Genomic DNA, 14,290 nt, shown 5'->3' with positions numbered 1-14,290 from the left:
CGAATGGTCAGTCCGCCCCTGTCAATGGTGCACTCCAAGAATGTGGTTGCCACAAAGTTATGTCTTCATCATGCCAATGAACAAATTGGTCAGTCATGATCTGCATTACAAATACACAAAATCTCGAGGCACACCAGCCTATAATGTAAAAAGAATGCATGTGTTACTTACCAATGATGGGAAACCTGAGCCCTGTGGTGATGCACATAATCACTTTGATGAAATTTTACTTAACATCAGAGGCCCCCCTTCACATAAAAGCTCCCCCCATCACTTCAGTACCCCCATTTATATCAGAGGTCCCCTCTTTACAGCAGAGTCCCCCCTCTAAAATCGGGTTACCCCTTCTCATCAGAGTCATCTATTCCAAACAGTGTCCCAGAGTTCCCTCCCAAATCACATGAGAACCCATACATTCCCATCAGAGTCCCCCCATCACATTGGAGGTCTTCTCATCACATATGGGTCTCTCTTTCACAATGTCCCCCCTTTTCATCAGAGTTTCTCTTTACAGAGACTCCTCATCACATCGGAGAACCCCCTATCACAAAAGGGTATCCCCATCACTTCAGAAGCCTCCTCTACCTATCGGAGTTTAATACACTACAGTTTTCACCTTCTGAAGTTGGGCCAATACCCAAGATGTTCCGAATATGTGAATCCACAATCCACAACCCCAGGATATAGTTTTTCAAAATAAAAAATAACTAAATAAACTGAGTCTCAAGTAACTTTCCTGCGCTCACAAACACAAGAGTTAATGGAAGCTGAAAACAAGACAAAAAGAAAAGAGCGCACAAGCTCATAGTGCAGTTACCTTTAATAAAACATTGCTAAAAACAAACATAAAAAGATTGCACTCTCAGACAGAGCCTTGTATTTGGCATGACATCCATAATAATTGCTTGATAGCAGCTTTCTGAGCTTAAACCTTGAATGATCCAGTCCTCAGTGAACACTGCATCGCTCAGACAGCTGCTATCAAGCAATTATTATGGATGTCATGCCAAATACAAGGCTCTGTCTGAGAGTGCAATCTTTTTATGTTTGTTTTATCAATGTTTTATTAAACGTAACTGCACTATAAGTTTGTGTGCTCTCTCTTTTCCTTTTACCTAGAAGAGTTTCCCCATCATATCAGAGTACCCCCATCACACTAGAGTAGTCCATTTTACATAGTCCCTTCATCACATAAGAGTCCCCTTATCGCAACAGAAGCTCATCTTCCCATCAGGGTCCCCCCATCACATCAGAGTCTCCCCATCACATAAGAAGCCCTCCCCTTCCCATCAGAGTCCTCCCATAGACATGAGAGCCACCTCATCACATCAGAGTTCCTCCTCTATCACAGCCCATCCCATCAGAACCTTACTCCAGCAGCTTGGCAGAGGGCAGGAGGCAGAGCCGGTCTGGACAGAGGTGCATATCCATCCCCTACTGAATGCTGGTGTGGCCCTGTGACGATCGCGGTCCCTGACCCCTGCCCTTCTCGCCAACTCATGACAAAGGACTGGCCATTTGCACACTGAGCTGTCACTTATTTGTTTTTGCTTACAAATGTTTTTTTATTAAGAGATAAGACTACAAAAACTGCACTATACAGTGAGGTAGAGCCAACAGCATAAGACAAAATATATGAAGATTAAACAGAAATACAAAGCAAATTCGTAGAAAGAAAATAGTAAAAATAAAATCAAGTACATGAATGAGGTAGTCAATAATATCAACAGAACAATCACAAGCTCATTAATAGGTATGATGTAAACAATCTCTGATAGATCATCACTCAAATAATAGGTGTCGATGTGCTCTCCAACCATCCCATTTACTGTGGAGTAAGTGCATCCTATCCAACAGCGTATATTGAATATGTTCACGCTGTCACTTATTTAGCAATGCCACTCTCAGCTGCACCCTGCACATCTCACGAAACCACAATCTTCCACCACCACCTATTGACTGAGAAGGTGGGAACTCATAATGTTAGCAAGAACAAACATGAGAAATAAACATCCGCACACACACTGTCACCACAGACAGGTATATTCAGAGGATTAGGGATTCTTTTAGTTTGCATTAAAAGCCCTATTGACAGTTTAACACTTTTTAAAGTAGGGTTTAATAATGAAAAGGTCAGAATGATGCAAATCAAATATTTACAGAAAAAAAGATTTTACAAAGAAATGAAGAATACTTGCAAAGTCCTTGGTTTTAGCAGTCTAGTTGTCCAAACAAAAACGTTGCAGTGGCTCATTTAAGTCCAATTAGGTGTGCCTTGGTTGATGCTAAAAAGAGAGCTAACAATTCTGCTTGCAATCTCTTTTTTTATCTGACGTCAAGGGGGGTGTTGACAGAGGCCATCTGACCAATTACGCAGTTTAAGGGGTGGGGGCTGGGAGGTCACCACATTTATGACTGTATTAGGCCCTCCCTTACACACAGTTTTATATTAATATTAATATCTTTCCCTAGCAGGTTGCATTCTGGAAACGGGTAGATTATTGTTCAGCATTATATTTCATGTCCACGGTCCTGTTAGTTTTTATTAATTGTTTGTGGAGTTTGTTAGTTTGTGAATTAGGCAGAGGTCTCAGAGAGGTTGTCCATGCCTGGCTGATTTCTTGGTAGACATTTTATGGCACACTATGCATTCCTAGTGCTTTAATTGCCTTACACATCATGTGTGACAGAACTGAAGGATTTTATCATTGTTTTAAGATAGGTTGGAGGGAAGTGTTAATCCAGAGTTTTTTTTATGGTCCATAAAAACTGATATCCTGCCAGGCCTCAATTAGCAGTTCACAGCTCTGACCCAGGTCTGTGTGCTGGTGTCTGCTGTCTCTAAGGTGAGATAACAGGCTATTTTGAAGTGTGATAAAAGTTAAGGCTATGAATTTCATAGTTTGCAGGAGGAGAGAGAAGGTACAATTGCTGGGCTCGGGCAAAAAAAAATAGCTGAGACCAGGGGCGGACTGACCATTTGGAAACTCGGGCACTGCCCGAGGGCCCAGGGTCAGTAGGGGGCCCCATGAGATGCCCCCTCATGGGCATTTTTGAGTTTGGGCAAGGACACGGGCCCCATGATCCCCTATTGCCCGGGGGTCCCATGAGTTGTCAGTCTGCCCCTGGCTGAGACTTGACAAGATGGATGTCACCTACAGCTTTTATGTGCTTAATGTGCACAACCATTACAGGCCCTGCATGCCACCTGCCCAGGATCAGCATCCTTTGTTGCCATGGTGTGAGCGTGATGCTCTGTGTCCTGGCTTTGGAGCTTCATTGGTAGTTTTAATGCTAGTGGCTGGCCTGCCCACACCATGGCAATGCATGACATAGATCAAGGGCAAACTGCATCCTATCTTTGTGGCTCAATAAGTACAGTCAGGTCCATAAATATTGGGACATCGACACAATTATAACATTTTTGGCTCTATACACCACCACAATGGATTTGAAATGAAATGAACAAGATGTGCTTTAACTGCAGACTGTCAGCTTTAATTTGAGGGTATTTACATCCAAATCAGGTGAACGGTGTAGGAATTACAACAGTTTGCATATGTGTCTACCACTTGTTAAGGGACCAAAAGCAATGGGACAATTGGCTTCTCAGCTGTTCCATGGCCAGGTGTGTGTTATTCCCTCATTATCCCAATTACAATGAGCAGATAAAAGGTCCAGAGTTCATTTCAAGTGTGCTATTTGCATTTGGAATCTGTTGCTGTCAACTCTCAAGATGAGATCCAAAGAGCTGTCACTATCAGTGAATCAAGCCATCATTAGGCTGAAAAAACAAAACAAACCCACCAGAGAGACAGCAAAAACATTAGGCGTGGCCAAAACAACTGTTTGGAACATTCTTAAAAAGAAGGAACGCACCGGTGAACTCAGCAACACCAAAAGACCCGGAAGACCACGGAAAACAACTGTGGTGGATGACCGAAGAATTCTTTCCCTGGTGAAGAAAACACCCTTTACAACAGTTGGCCAGATCAAGAACACTCTCCAGGAGGTAGGTGTATGTGTGTCAAAGTCAACAATCAAGAAAAGACTTCACCAGAGTGAATACAGAGGGTTCACCACAAGATGTAAACCATTGGTGAGCCTCAAAAACAGGAAGGCCAGATTAGAGTTTGCCAAACGACATCTAAAAAAGCCTTCACAGTTCTGGAACAACATCCTATGGACAGATGAGACCAAGATCAACTTGTACCAGAGTGATGGGAAGAGAAGAGTATGGAGAAGGAATGGAACTGCTCATGATCCTAAGCATACCACCTCATCAGTGAAGCATGGTGGTGGTAGTGTCATGGCGTGGGCATGTATGGCTGCCAATGGAACTGCTTCTCTTGTATTTATTGATGATGTGACTGCTGACAAAAGCAGCAGGATGAATTCTGAAGTGTTTCGGGAATATTATCTGCTCATATTCAGCCAAATGCTTCAGAACTCATTGGACGCCGCTTCACAGTGCATATGGACAATGACCCAAAGCATACTGCAAAAGCAACCAAAGAGTTTAAGGGAAAGAAGTGGAATGTTATGCAATGGCCAAGTCAGTCACATGACCTGAATCCGATTGAGCATGCATTTCACTTGCTGAAGACAAAACGGAAGGGAAAATGCCCCAAGAACAAGCAGGAACTGAAGACAGTTGCAGTAGAGGCATGGCAGAGCATCACCAGGGATGAAACCCAGCGTCTGGTGATGTCTATGCATTCCACACTTCAGGCTGTAATTGACTGCAAAGGATTTGCAACCAAGTATTAAAAAGTGAAAGTTTGATTTATAATTATTATTCTGTCCCATTACTTTTGGTCCCTTAACAAGTGGGAGGCACATATGCAAACTGTTGTAATTCCTACACCGTTCACCTGATTTGGATGTAAATACCCTCAAATTAAATCTGACAGTCTGCAGTTAAAGCACATCTTGTTTGTTTCATTTCAAATCCATTGTGGTGGTGTATAGAGCCAAAAATGTTATAATTGTGTCAATGTCCCAATATTTATGGACCTGACTGTATATAGCATCTTCTTCCACAGATTTGGGCTTTTTCACTTTCCATGCCGTGTTGACAAGGGTACCTTTTAAATACAAGCTAAGTTGTATTTTGTGTGCATATGGCCCATAAAATGTTGCACTCCTTGAAAAACAAATACATAATCATAATAATTTTCCCTCCCACATCTAAGATTTACAATATATCAAGCTTTGTTTTCTTTTATCTGGCAGATTCTGTTACTTTTATAAATATATATCTCATAAACAGAAACCCCCTTGTCTGGGATGATCCAGAGGTAAGGCTGGTCTACTTTAAAAATTTGTGTATAATAAAATGTAATTGATTGTTCTTTCCCTTTCTTATTCATTATTTTATCTGGCGATATCTACAGTCATTTAGTAAAAGCTTTGTGCAAATCCCATCCCTCTTGAACAAGTTATGTCTTCATTAATAAAATACACCATGTTTTACATTGTTTGTTGTGTACAGCATTGCATGATCCATGGTGCGTCCTTACAGCAGAATGAAATTGTATCTGAGCACCACAAACTGAAAACACTATTTAATTCATTTTTAACATTCAAAATAAACTCACCTATGTTTCCAGGTCTCCATGCTTTATTTTGTTGAGAAATCTCTCTGAAAACACCCTGCATTTCTAGCTGTGGCTATTTTGAGTAGGGGCAGATGATTTATGTAGCATTCACTTCCTGGAATCCATCTGCCCTTAGCTCAGGCATGCCTGAAGGAAGGTGTGCCTAGCTGAGAAAGCCCCTCCTCCTCTCCTCCAGCTGAAAGAAAAACAATTCTCAAGAGGACTCCTGGGATGTATCACATCATTTTGGCCTAGGCCAGAAACCAGGAAGTGATTGAAGAACTGTAAAACAAAAAAAAAGGTAAAACAGGAAAATATAATATATCTTCCTGTCTATTTACTAATGCTAGCAGCATAAGGTTTAAAAATAGTAAAAGTTGTATTAAACCCAACAGCAAATATTTATTATATTGCAACTTATCAATTCATGGATGTGATGGCTGAATTCATTTAAAGCGAAGTTCCACTCAAAAGTGGAAGCTCCGCTTATTTGCCTCGCCCCCCCCCCCTCCACTGCCTACATGCTTGGACCGGACCTTTTTACTATTAATATATTTAAATAATTTTTTGGGGTTGGTCCTGCTATCTTTTGCAATCTGTCGTTCGTTTTCAATTTTTGCGGCCTTTATTTCCTTTTTTGCATATTCTGTTATATTCTTTGTAATGTTTAAACGATGACAGTGTTCCTTCATTTTTATATTTAATAAAATCTCTTTTCTTATTATCTATAGGTTTTTTAACTTTAGCCGTAAGCCACAAAGGTTTGGTTTTTAGCCTTTTAAACTTGTTGCCCATGGGAATATATTTTGCAGTGTGTTCACATACAGGCTTTTTGAAGAACTCATTCATTTCTGTGTTGTGTTCATTGATGTCAATATTCCCTCCCAGTCTAAGTCTTGGAGAGCAGCTCTCAGCCTTGGAAAATTAGCTCTCTTAAAATTGAGCGTTTTTATTTTTCCCGTATGTGCTCACTGTTTACAGCTAACAATAAATGAAATCATGTTATGGCCACTGCTACCAAGATGTTCTTTTATATGGACATTCGTAATAAGCACTGCATGGTGTGAGATTACCAGGTCCAGCAGAGCATCATTCCTAGTAGGGGCCTCTATGAACTGTACCATAAAATTGTCCTGTAGTAGGTTTCAAAAATGTTTGCCCTTTAACTGTTCCTGCAGTACCATTACTCCAGTCAATTTCCGGGTAGTTAAAATCCCCCATTATTATCAATGTCCCAGCCCTTGCAGCCCTTTCGATGTGTGCAAGGAGCTGAGTCTCCACCACCTCATTAACACTGGGATGCCTATAACAAACTCCAATGATTACCTTTGTAGTACGCACCCCATGTGCAGTTCCACTCATAATACTTCAGCCTCATCACACTCTCCATCTACTATGTCCTCTTTCACACTCGCTCTGAGATTCTCGCCCCCCAAGTGTGTATGTATAAGGATGTATGAGCAGCTGCTTAGGTGACTAGACAACCTTGTCTTTTTAATCTGGTGAAGTGAAGGTGGTGGTTTGCTCAACTTCTGTGTATATATCTGTGCAATGCACATTTGTTTTTTTAATAAAGCCCTTTTTGATAAAGCTGCATGGTCTCATATGAAACTACCTTTCTGAGGGAACTCTTTTCCCTACGCACATGTCCATTCACACTTGTGCGACTTCAAAATCCTGAAATTTTCATTACGACTTTACAGTGCAACTTGATGCGACTTTGATGCGATTTTAGATGAGGCTTTGACCAAGAATGATGGTTTGTGCTGTACAAAGTTGCACACAAGTCACATGTATATCATTCAGGTGCGAGTTTCATGCAACTTTGGAGGGTTTACATTGAAGTCTATGGCCCTCAAGTCATATGAAAGTCAGACCAAAGTAGTGCAGGAACTACTTTCAAGTCTCTGTGACTTGAAGTTGCAGAAATATGAATGGTACTCATTGGGAAACATGGGGTGCAACTTGTCTTGCGACTTTGGATGCAAAAGTTGCATGACATGTCGCGCAAGTGTGAATGGGCACTAATTGATTTAAACTTTTTACAAAAACATTTTAAGAGTATGTATCTCTACAAATTCTAGATGTCCCTATTGGAAGATTAATGTCAGCCAATACGTAGATCGAAACTTGGCCAGTTTAGCAGGGACCGAATGAGATTTGATCCATCTATGTGCAGACTGGTTTTACTGAAGTCAATCCATCAATCGAATTCAGTACAACCAGCCTGTTGAAGTTTTTTCATGCGATCACTTCCAGTGACTATAGCTGCCAGCAATGAGCATTGTGTTCTGCTGGCAGAGAAGACTCCCTGTCTTCAGAACACGATAGTGCTATAGGAGGGATTCCCCCATCAACACTGACTGTGTTGATGGGGGAATCGAGCAATTTTCTTCCCTGCAACCTGTGGCTTGCCCCCTGCTATGGTAACAGCTAAAAAAATAGGATTTCCTATAATTTTCTGTTTAGGTGACAATGGTCACAGGAAGAATAGAGAAAATGAATCGCTCCCAGTGAGAACACAGACACCAATAAAAACTTGGCAGGGTTTTAATCTTTCACATTCCATCCAAAACAAAAAAAAAGATTGGTCTGTACATACACTGGTGAGAATGCTGATATTTTTATGCTGCATAGGTGATCCTAACCTTTTCCTTACTAATGTTGTAAACTATGTTTTTCTTGCCCTATTGGTATTTTATGTTTTTACAGATATATTTAAAATGGTACACACATTGTGATTCATTTTATGCTTTCAGGTTTTTGATCCCTTGAGATTTTCACCAGAGAATTCCACTGGCCGACATTCATATGCCTTTATATCTTTCTCAGCTGGATCAAGGTATACGTCTTAGCCTGATATTTACATACATTTCTGTCTAGTGTTGTTCCCCCCTAAAGAGCCGCAAACAAACTTAGTCCTGTTCCCCCAGTTAAAGCACACACAGCCAGCCACTCAGCACTTTCTTCGTTCTTCCACTGGCTCGAAGAAATAGTGTAGGGGTGTTTTTATTGGAACTTTGACCTTGGATGGAGTTGAAGGACGCATGGGATATCCCAGAACCTAAGAACTGAACACTTTCAGGACTCCTTAAAGCAGAGATCAACCCAAAAAGGGAATTTCTGGTTTAAGGCCTCCTCCCCTGTTCCTGGTAAATAAATAGCACTTTTGGAGAGCAGGGGGAAACGGGTTCCTGATTTTGACAGGTTTCCGCTCCAACTGCCCCCCAGGGGCAGAGCCCTTGCATAGGGGTCTCCTCCAGCAACATTGCCTTATTTATGGGCTCTCCAAACACCTACTGGGCACAGCTCACCAGGGATTGGCTGAAGTCTCATAAATATTCAGGCTGCTTCTCAAGCAGCAGCAGGCTGCGAGACACTGAGCAGGCATGAACAATCCACCCCTGGTCCATTGATTACAGAGGAGCTAGCTAAATTTACCTGACAGCCTACATTAATCTAGGAGGGTACTACACAAGATTTATATGTCCCATTTTATAAGTTAACATCTCTTTTAGGGTAAGTGACACTTTAGGAAGCAATGAGCTCATCACTGCATGATACAGACAGAGGATTTTGTATCATTTCGCACAAACCAGAGGGTCTGTTAATGTTTTCACATAGGATTCATGCAGTTTTCACCCAGGATTCATGTGAGTCCATGGTCCATAGGAGTTCATAGCATGGCTCCCTTCCTGAACTTCAGTTCCCACATTCCATTGTGGCAAGCATAAATGTCTCTTGATCTCTTTAGACTTGTCTGCTCCCCATACTGACCGGAGGCAGGCAATGTTGCTAGGTGCAGCATGAACAGTTTAGTGAGAGCATAGAGAGCAGCTGCAGCCAGTGTTTCTCTCACTCTTCATTCTTAGCCAATCACCTAACTGCATTTTTGAAAATTCTCATTGTGCTCTAGAAATTAATAAAATACATAATTTAAAATGGATCTCCTTGCGAAACATGAGGAGGATCTTTTGGCTTAAATGTCTGTTTGCCGACCTTCTGTGAAAAAAACATCTTTTGCGGATGACTTTTGAATATGAATGCCTTTTCCTATATCAAGGAAGTCACGAGAATGCCAGCAAGTAAACTTTCTGCTCCTAAGACAAAAAAGTGTTACATTTTGTGTTTCTCATGCCTTTAGGCATTTTTGATGCAGTTTGGAACCAGAGATTTCTTTTGGTTCTCTTTAACCAAAATCCAAACATGTGTCTGCTCTGTGGTAGACATAGCTGATATTAGACATAGATAAGTCTGCTTGAAAAAGGACACAAGTCGGAGTAGATCAACCAACAGAAAAAAAAAAAAAAACACATGCGTAGCAAATCTCCATATCCATATTCCTATACCCAGGGCCGTGGATAACAGGGTACCACCAGTCCTCCTGTACGGGGCCCAGGCTGGGTGAATCTGATGTGGACAGGGAGAGTGATCGGCATGGTTTTAGTACTGGAACCGATCCCCCTGTATGGCTGTCTCTGCAGCAGCTGAAATCTGGTGGGAGATAGAGGGAAGAAGCCAGCTTTCAGTTGCTGCAGAGAGGGCCATACAAGGAAAACAGTTACAGTAATTGCCCCACCCTGGTGTACCCATCACCCTCCCTGTACACCATACATTTCCCCCTGCTGCCCCCACCCCTGTAATGTTGCCACCTGCCCTCTTCTCATTCCCATCGGCTGCATACAATAGGATCTTTCAGGATGGAAAGTGGGGGAAGGGTCTGGTAAATATGTCACATTTACTAGCCCCTTCCTTTCCTGAATGAACACAATGCGTGATTGGTCATTCATAATTGACGCTTAGTAAACTGTGGGTTTTTTTGGGGGGAATGGGGGGTGCTTGTCAGGTTGGCTGTTTGGGGGAGGGCCTTGTCAGGTTGACTGTATTGGGCCCTGTGGTTTCTAACAGCAGCCCTGCCTATACCGACAGTTGATCCAGATGAAGGTAATGGGAATACCTGTTATCTGGGGGTACCATTAGGCTGCATTCATGAGAATATTGGATAACATGACATAATGTTTGTAGGCCTTTTCTATTAGGTTCCATTTACAGATGATTATGAAATAACCGTTGCGCTCTGCTCTCCAGAAACTGCATCGGACAGAACTTTGCCATGAATGAGATGAAAGTCGCCCTCGCATTGACGTTGCAGAGATTTGAGCTGAGCCCAGACCTTCAGGAAGTGCCAAAGAAAATTTCTCAGATCGTTCTACGATCTGTAAATGGTGTTCATGTATATCTGAAGAAATTATCACAGAAAAAATAGGACACAGAAAACAGAAGAATATCATGTGTGTGATGTTGCTGCAGTCACTGTACTTTCTATGTAATATACAAATACATCAGTATGTGTAATGTGGCTATTTTTTATAACTTTTGCTAACTTTGTTTTTCAGAAGGTACATTTAAAAACCCTGTCATGATGCCACACTCACCAGGGAAAGCTTTCCTCCTCAGCAATCCATCTTTTCAGGATCCTAAGAAAAAAAGTAATAAATGCTAATTTATTTACTTGCAAAAAAAATGTGCATTTATTATTTTTTTTTTTATAAAAGGTGAACTTAGCCATAAAATGAGTGAAGCAGTTCTTTTTTAAGGTCTAGAACCTTTTTATGACAACTTAGCTTACATAAAGCAAAAGCTTTTACCATGATAATTAGAGATGAGCGAATCGAAGTAGGCGAAGTGGAATTCGAGTCGAATATTGGAAAATTTTCGATTCACGCCGAATCCGAAAAATAGCCTACTTCGGACGCGCGAATCGAAATTTTTCCTAAAATGGCGGCGGACATGTGCGGCGACGGAGCGGGGATGTCTGGGAAGGCGCGCAGACAAGGCGCGCTGACCCATAATGCATTCCTTAATGACATGTGATCGCATTAGCCAATCAGCAGCCAGCCAGCCAGCACTGTGTAATGGTCGAGCTATAAATAGCGGCCATTTTAGAATTCTTCATTTGCCTCCAGTCATTCAAGAGAGGCAGACCGCTCTGTATTAGGGACAGAGTTAGGGCCACAGAAACGTTACTTGGGGACAGAGAAACGTTACTTAGGGACAGAGAAACGTTACTTAGGGACAGAGAAACATTACTCAGGGACACAGAATTGTTAATGAGGGCCACAGAATCGTTACTTAGGGCCAAAGAAACGCTAGTTAGGGCCACAGAATTGTTACTCAGGGACAGACAGAATTGTTACTGAGTGCCAGAGAATTGTTACTTAGGGCCACAGAAACGTTAGTTAGGGCCACAGAATTGTTACTCAGGGACAGACACAGAATTGTTACTGAGGGCCACAGAACTGTTACTTAGGGCCACAGAAACGTTATTAGGGCCACAGAATTGTTACTCAGGGATAGACAGAATTGTTACTGAGTGCCAGAGAACTGTTACTTAGGGCCACAGAAACGTTATTAGGGCCACAGAATTGTTACTCAGGGACAGACAGAATTGTTACTGAGTGCCAGAGAATTGTTACTTAGGGCCACAGAAACGTTAGTTAGGGCCACAGAATTGTTACTCAGGGACAGACACAGAATTGTTACTGAGGGCCACAGAACTGTTACTTAGGGCCACAGAAACGTTATTAGGGCCACAGAATTGTTACTCAGGGACAGACAGAATTGTTACTGAGTGCCAGAGAATTGTTACTTAGGGCCACAGAAACGTTAGTTAGGGCCACAGAAACGTTAGTTAGGGCCACAGAATTGTTACTCAGGGTCAGACACAGAACTGTTACTTAGGGCCACAGAAACGTTACTTAGGGCCACAGAATTGTTACTCAGGGACAGACACAGAATTGTTACTGAGGGCCACAGAACTGTTACTTAGGGCCACAGAAACGTTAGTTAGGGCCACAGAATTGTTACTCAGGGTCAGACACAGAACTGTTACTTAGGGCCACAGAACTGTTACTTAGGGCAACAGAATTGTTACTCAGGGACAGACACAGAATTGTTACTGAGGGCCACAGAACTGTTACTTAGGGCCACAGAAACGTTATTAGGGCCACAGAATTGTTACTCAGGGACAGACAGAATTGTTACTGAGTGCCAGAGAATTGTTACTTAGGGCCACAGAAACGTTAGTTAGGGCCACAGAATTGTTACTCAGGGACAGACACAGAATTGTTACTGAGGGCCACAGAACTGTTACTTAGGGCCACAGAAACGTTATTAGGGCCACAGAATTGTTACTCAGGGACAGACAGAATTGTTACTGAGTGCCAGAGAATTGTTACTTAGGGCCACAGAAACGTTAGTTAGGGCCACAGAATTGTTACTCAGGGACAGACACAGAATTGTTACTGAGGGCCACAGAACTGTTACTTAGGGCCACAGAAACGTTACTTAGGGCCACAGAATTGTTACTCAGGGACAGACACAGAATTGTTACTGAGGGCCACAGAATTGTTACTTAGGGCCACAGAAACATTACTCAGGGACACAGAATTGTTACTGAGGGCCACAGAACCATTACTTAGGGCCACAGAATTGTTACTCAGGGACAGACACAGAATTGTTACTCAGGGACACAGAATTGTTACTGAGGGCCACAGAACCGTTACTTAGGGCCACAGAAACGTTACTCAGGGACACAGAATTGTTACTGAGGGCCACATAACCGTTACTTAGGGCCACATAATTGTTACTCAGGGACAGACACAGAATTGTTACTGAGGGACACAGAATTGTTACTGAGGGCCACAACCGTTACTTAGGGCCACAGAATTGTTACTCAGGGACACAGAATTGTTACTGAGGGCCACAGAACCGTTACTTAGGGCCACAGAATTGTTACTCAGGGACACAGAATTGTTACTGAGGGCCACAGAACCGTTACTTAGGGCCACAGAATTGTTACTCAGGGACAGACACAGAATTGTTACTGAGGGACACAGAATTGTTACTGAGGGCCACAGAACCGTTACTTAGGGCCACAGAAACATTAATCAGGGACACAGAATTGTTACTGAGGGCCACAGAACCGTTACTTAGGGCCACAGAATTGTTACTCACGGACAGACACAGAATTGTTTATTCAGGGACACAGAATTGTTACGGAGGGCCACAGAACCGTTACTTAGGGCCACAGAAACGTTAATCAGGGACACAGAATTGTTACTGAGGGCCACAGAACCGTTACTTAGGGCCACAGAATTGTTACTCAGGGACACAGAATTGTTACTGAGGGCCACAGAACTGTTACTTAGGGCCACAGAATTGTTACTCGGACAGACACAGAATTGTTACTCAGGGACACAGAATTGTTACTGAGAGCCACAGAACCATTACTTAGTGCCACAGAAACATTAATCAGGGACACAGAATTGTTACTGAGGGCCACAGAACCGTTATTTAGGGCCACATAAACGTTAATCAGGGACACAGAATTGTTACTGAGGGCCACAGAACCGTTACTTAGGGCCACATAAACGTTAATCAGGGACACAGAATTGTTACTGAGGGCCACAGAACCGTTACTTAGGGCCACAGAATTGTTACTCACGGACAGACACAGAATTGTTTCTTGAGGGACACAGAATTTTTAATGAGGGCCACAGAAATGTTAATCAGGGACACAGAATTGTTACTGAGGGCCACAGAACCGTTACTTAGGGCCACAGAATTGTTACTCAGGGACACAGAATTGTTACTGAGGGCCACAGAACCGTTACTTAGGGCCACATAAA

At 42.4% G+C, this 14,290-nt stretch overlaps 1 protein-coding gene across 3 annotated transcripts in view; it reads left to right on the top strand.

The window, feature by feature from the left end:
* The window catches only part of LOC149456828 (cytochrome P450 4B1-like), a 44,659-nt gene extending 33,535 nt beyond the window's left edge, over nucleotides 1–11,124 (top strand). Inside the window, exons 10-13 of one of the 3 annotated variants that reach the window (XM_089684435.1) lie at nucleotides 5,236–5,300; nucleotides 8,360–8,442; nucleotides 10,689–10,891; nucleotides 10,997–11,124. In XM_089684435.1, the coding sequence (XP_089540561.1) occupies nucleotides 5,236–5,300; nucleotides 8,360–8,442; nucleotides 10,689–10,866 (326 nt within the window). In that variant the 3' untranslated portion in view covers nucleotides 10,867–10,891; nucleotides 10,997–11,124. Of the gene's footprint in view, nucleotides 1–514; nucleotides 717–5,235; nucleotides 5,301–8,359; nucleotides 8,443–10,688; nucleotides 10,956–10,996 lie in introns of those variants that run through there. The other 2 variants (XM_089684434.1, XM_089684436.1) reach the window with 2 other exon arrangements.
* Nucleotides 11,125–14,290: the final 3,166 nt, after the last annotated feature.

Source organism: Staurois parvus, unplaced genomic scaffold, assembly GCF_062004578.1.
Source record: "Staurois parvus isolate SC_StPar_1 unplaced genomic scaffold, SC_StPar_1.0 ptg000347l, whole genome shotgun sequence".
Lineage (NCBI taxonomy): Eukaryota > Metazoa > Chordata > Amphibia > Anura > Ranidae > Staurois > Staurois parvus.
This window is presented reverse-complemented; position numbering and strand designations above follow the sequence as displayed.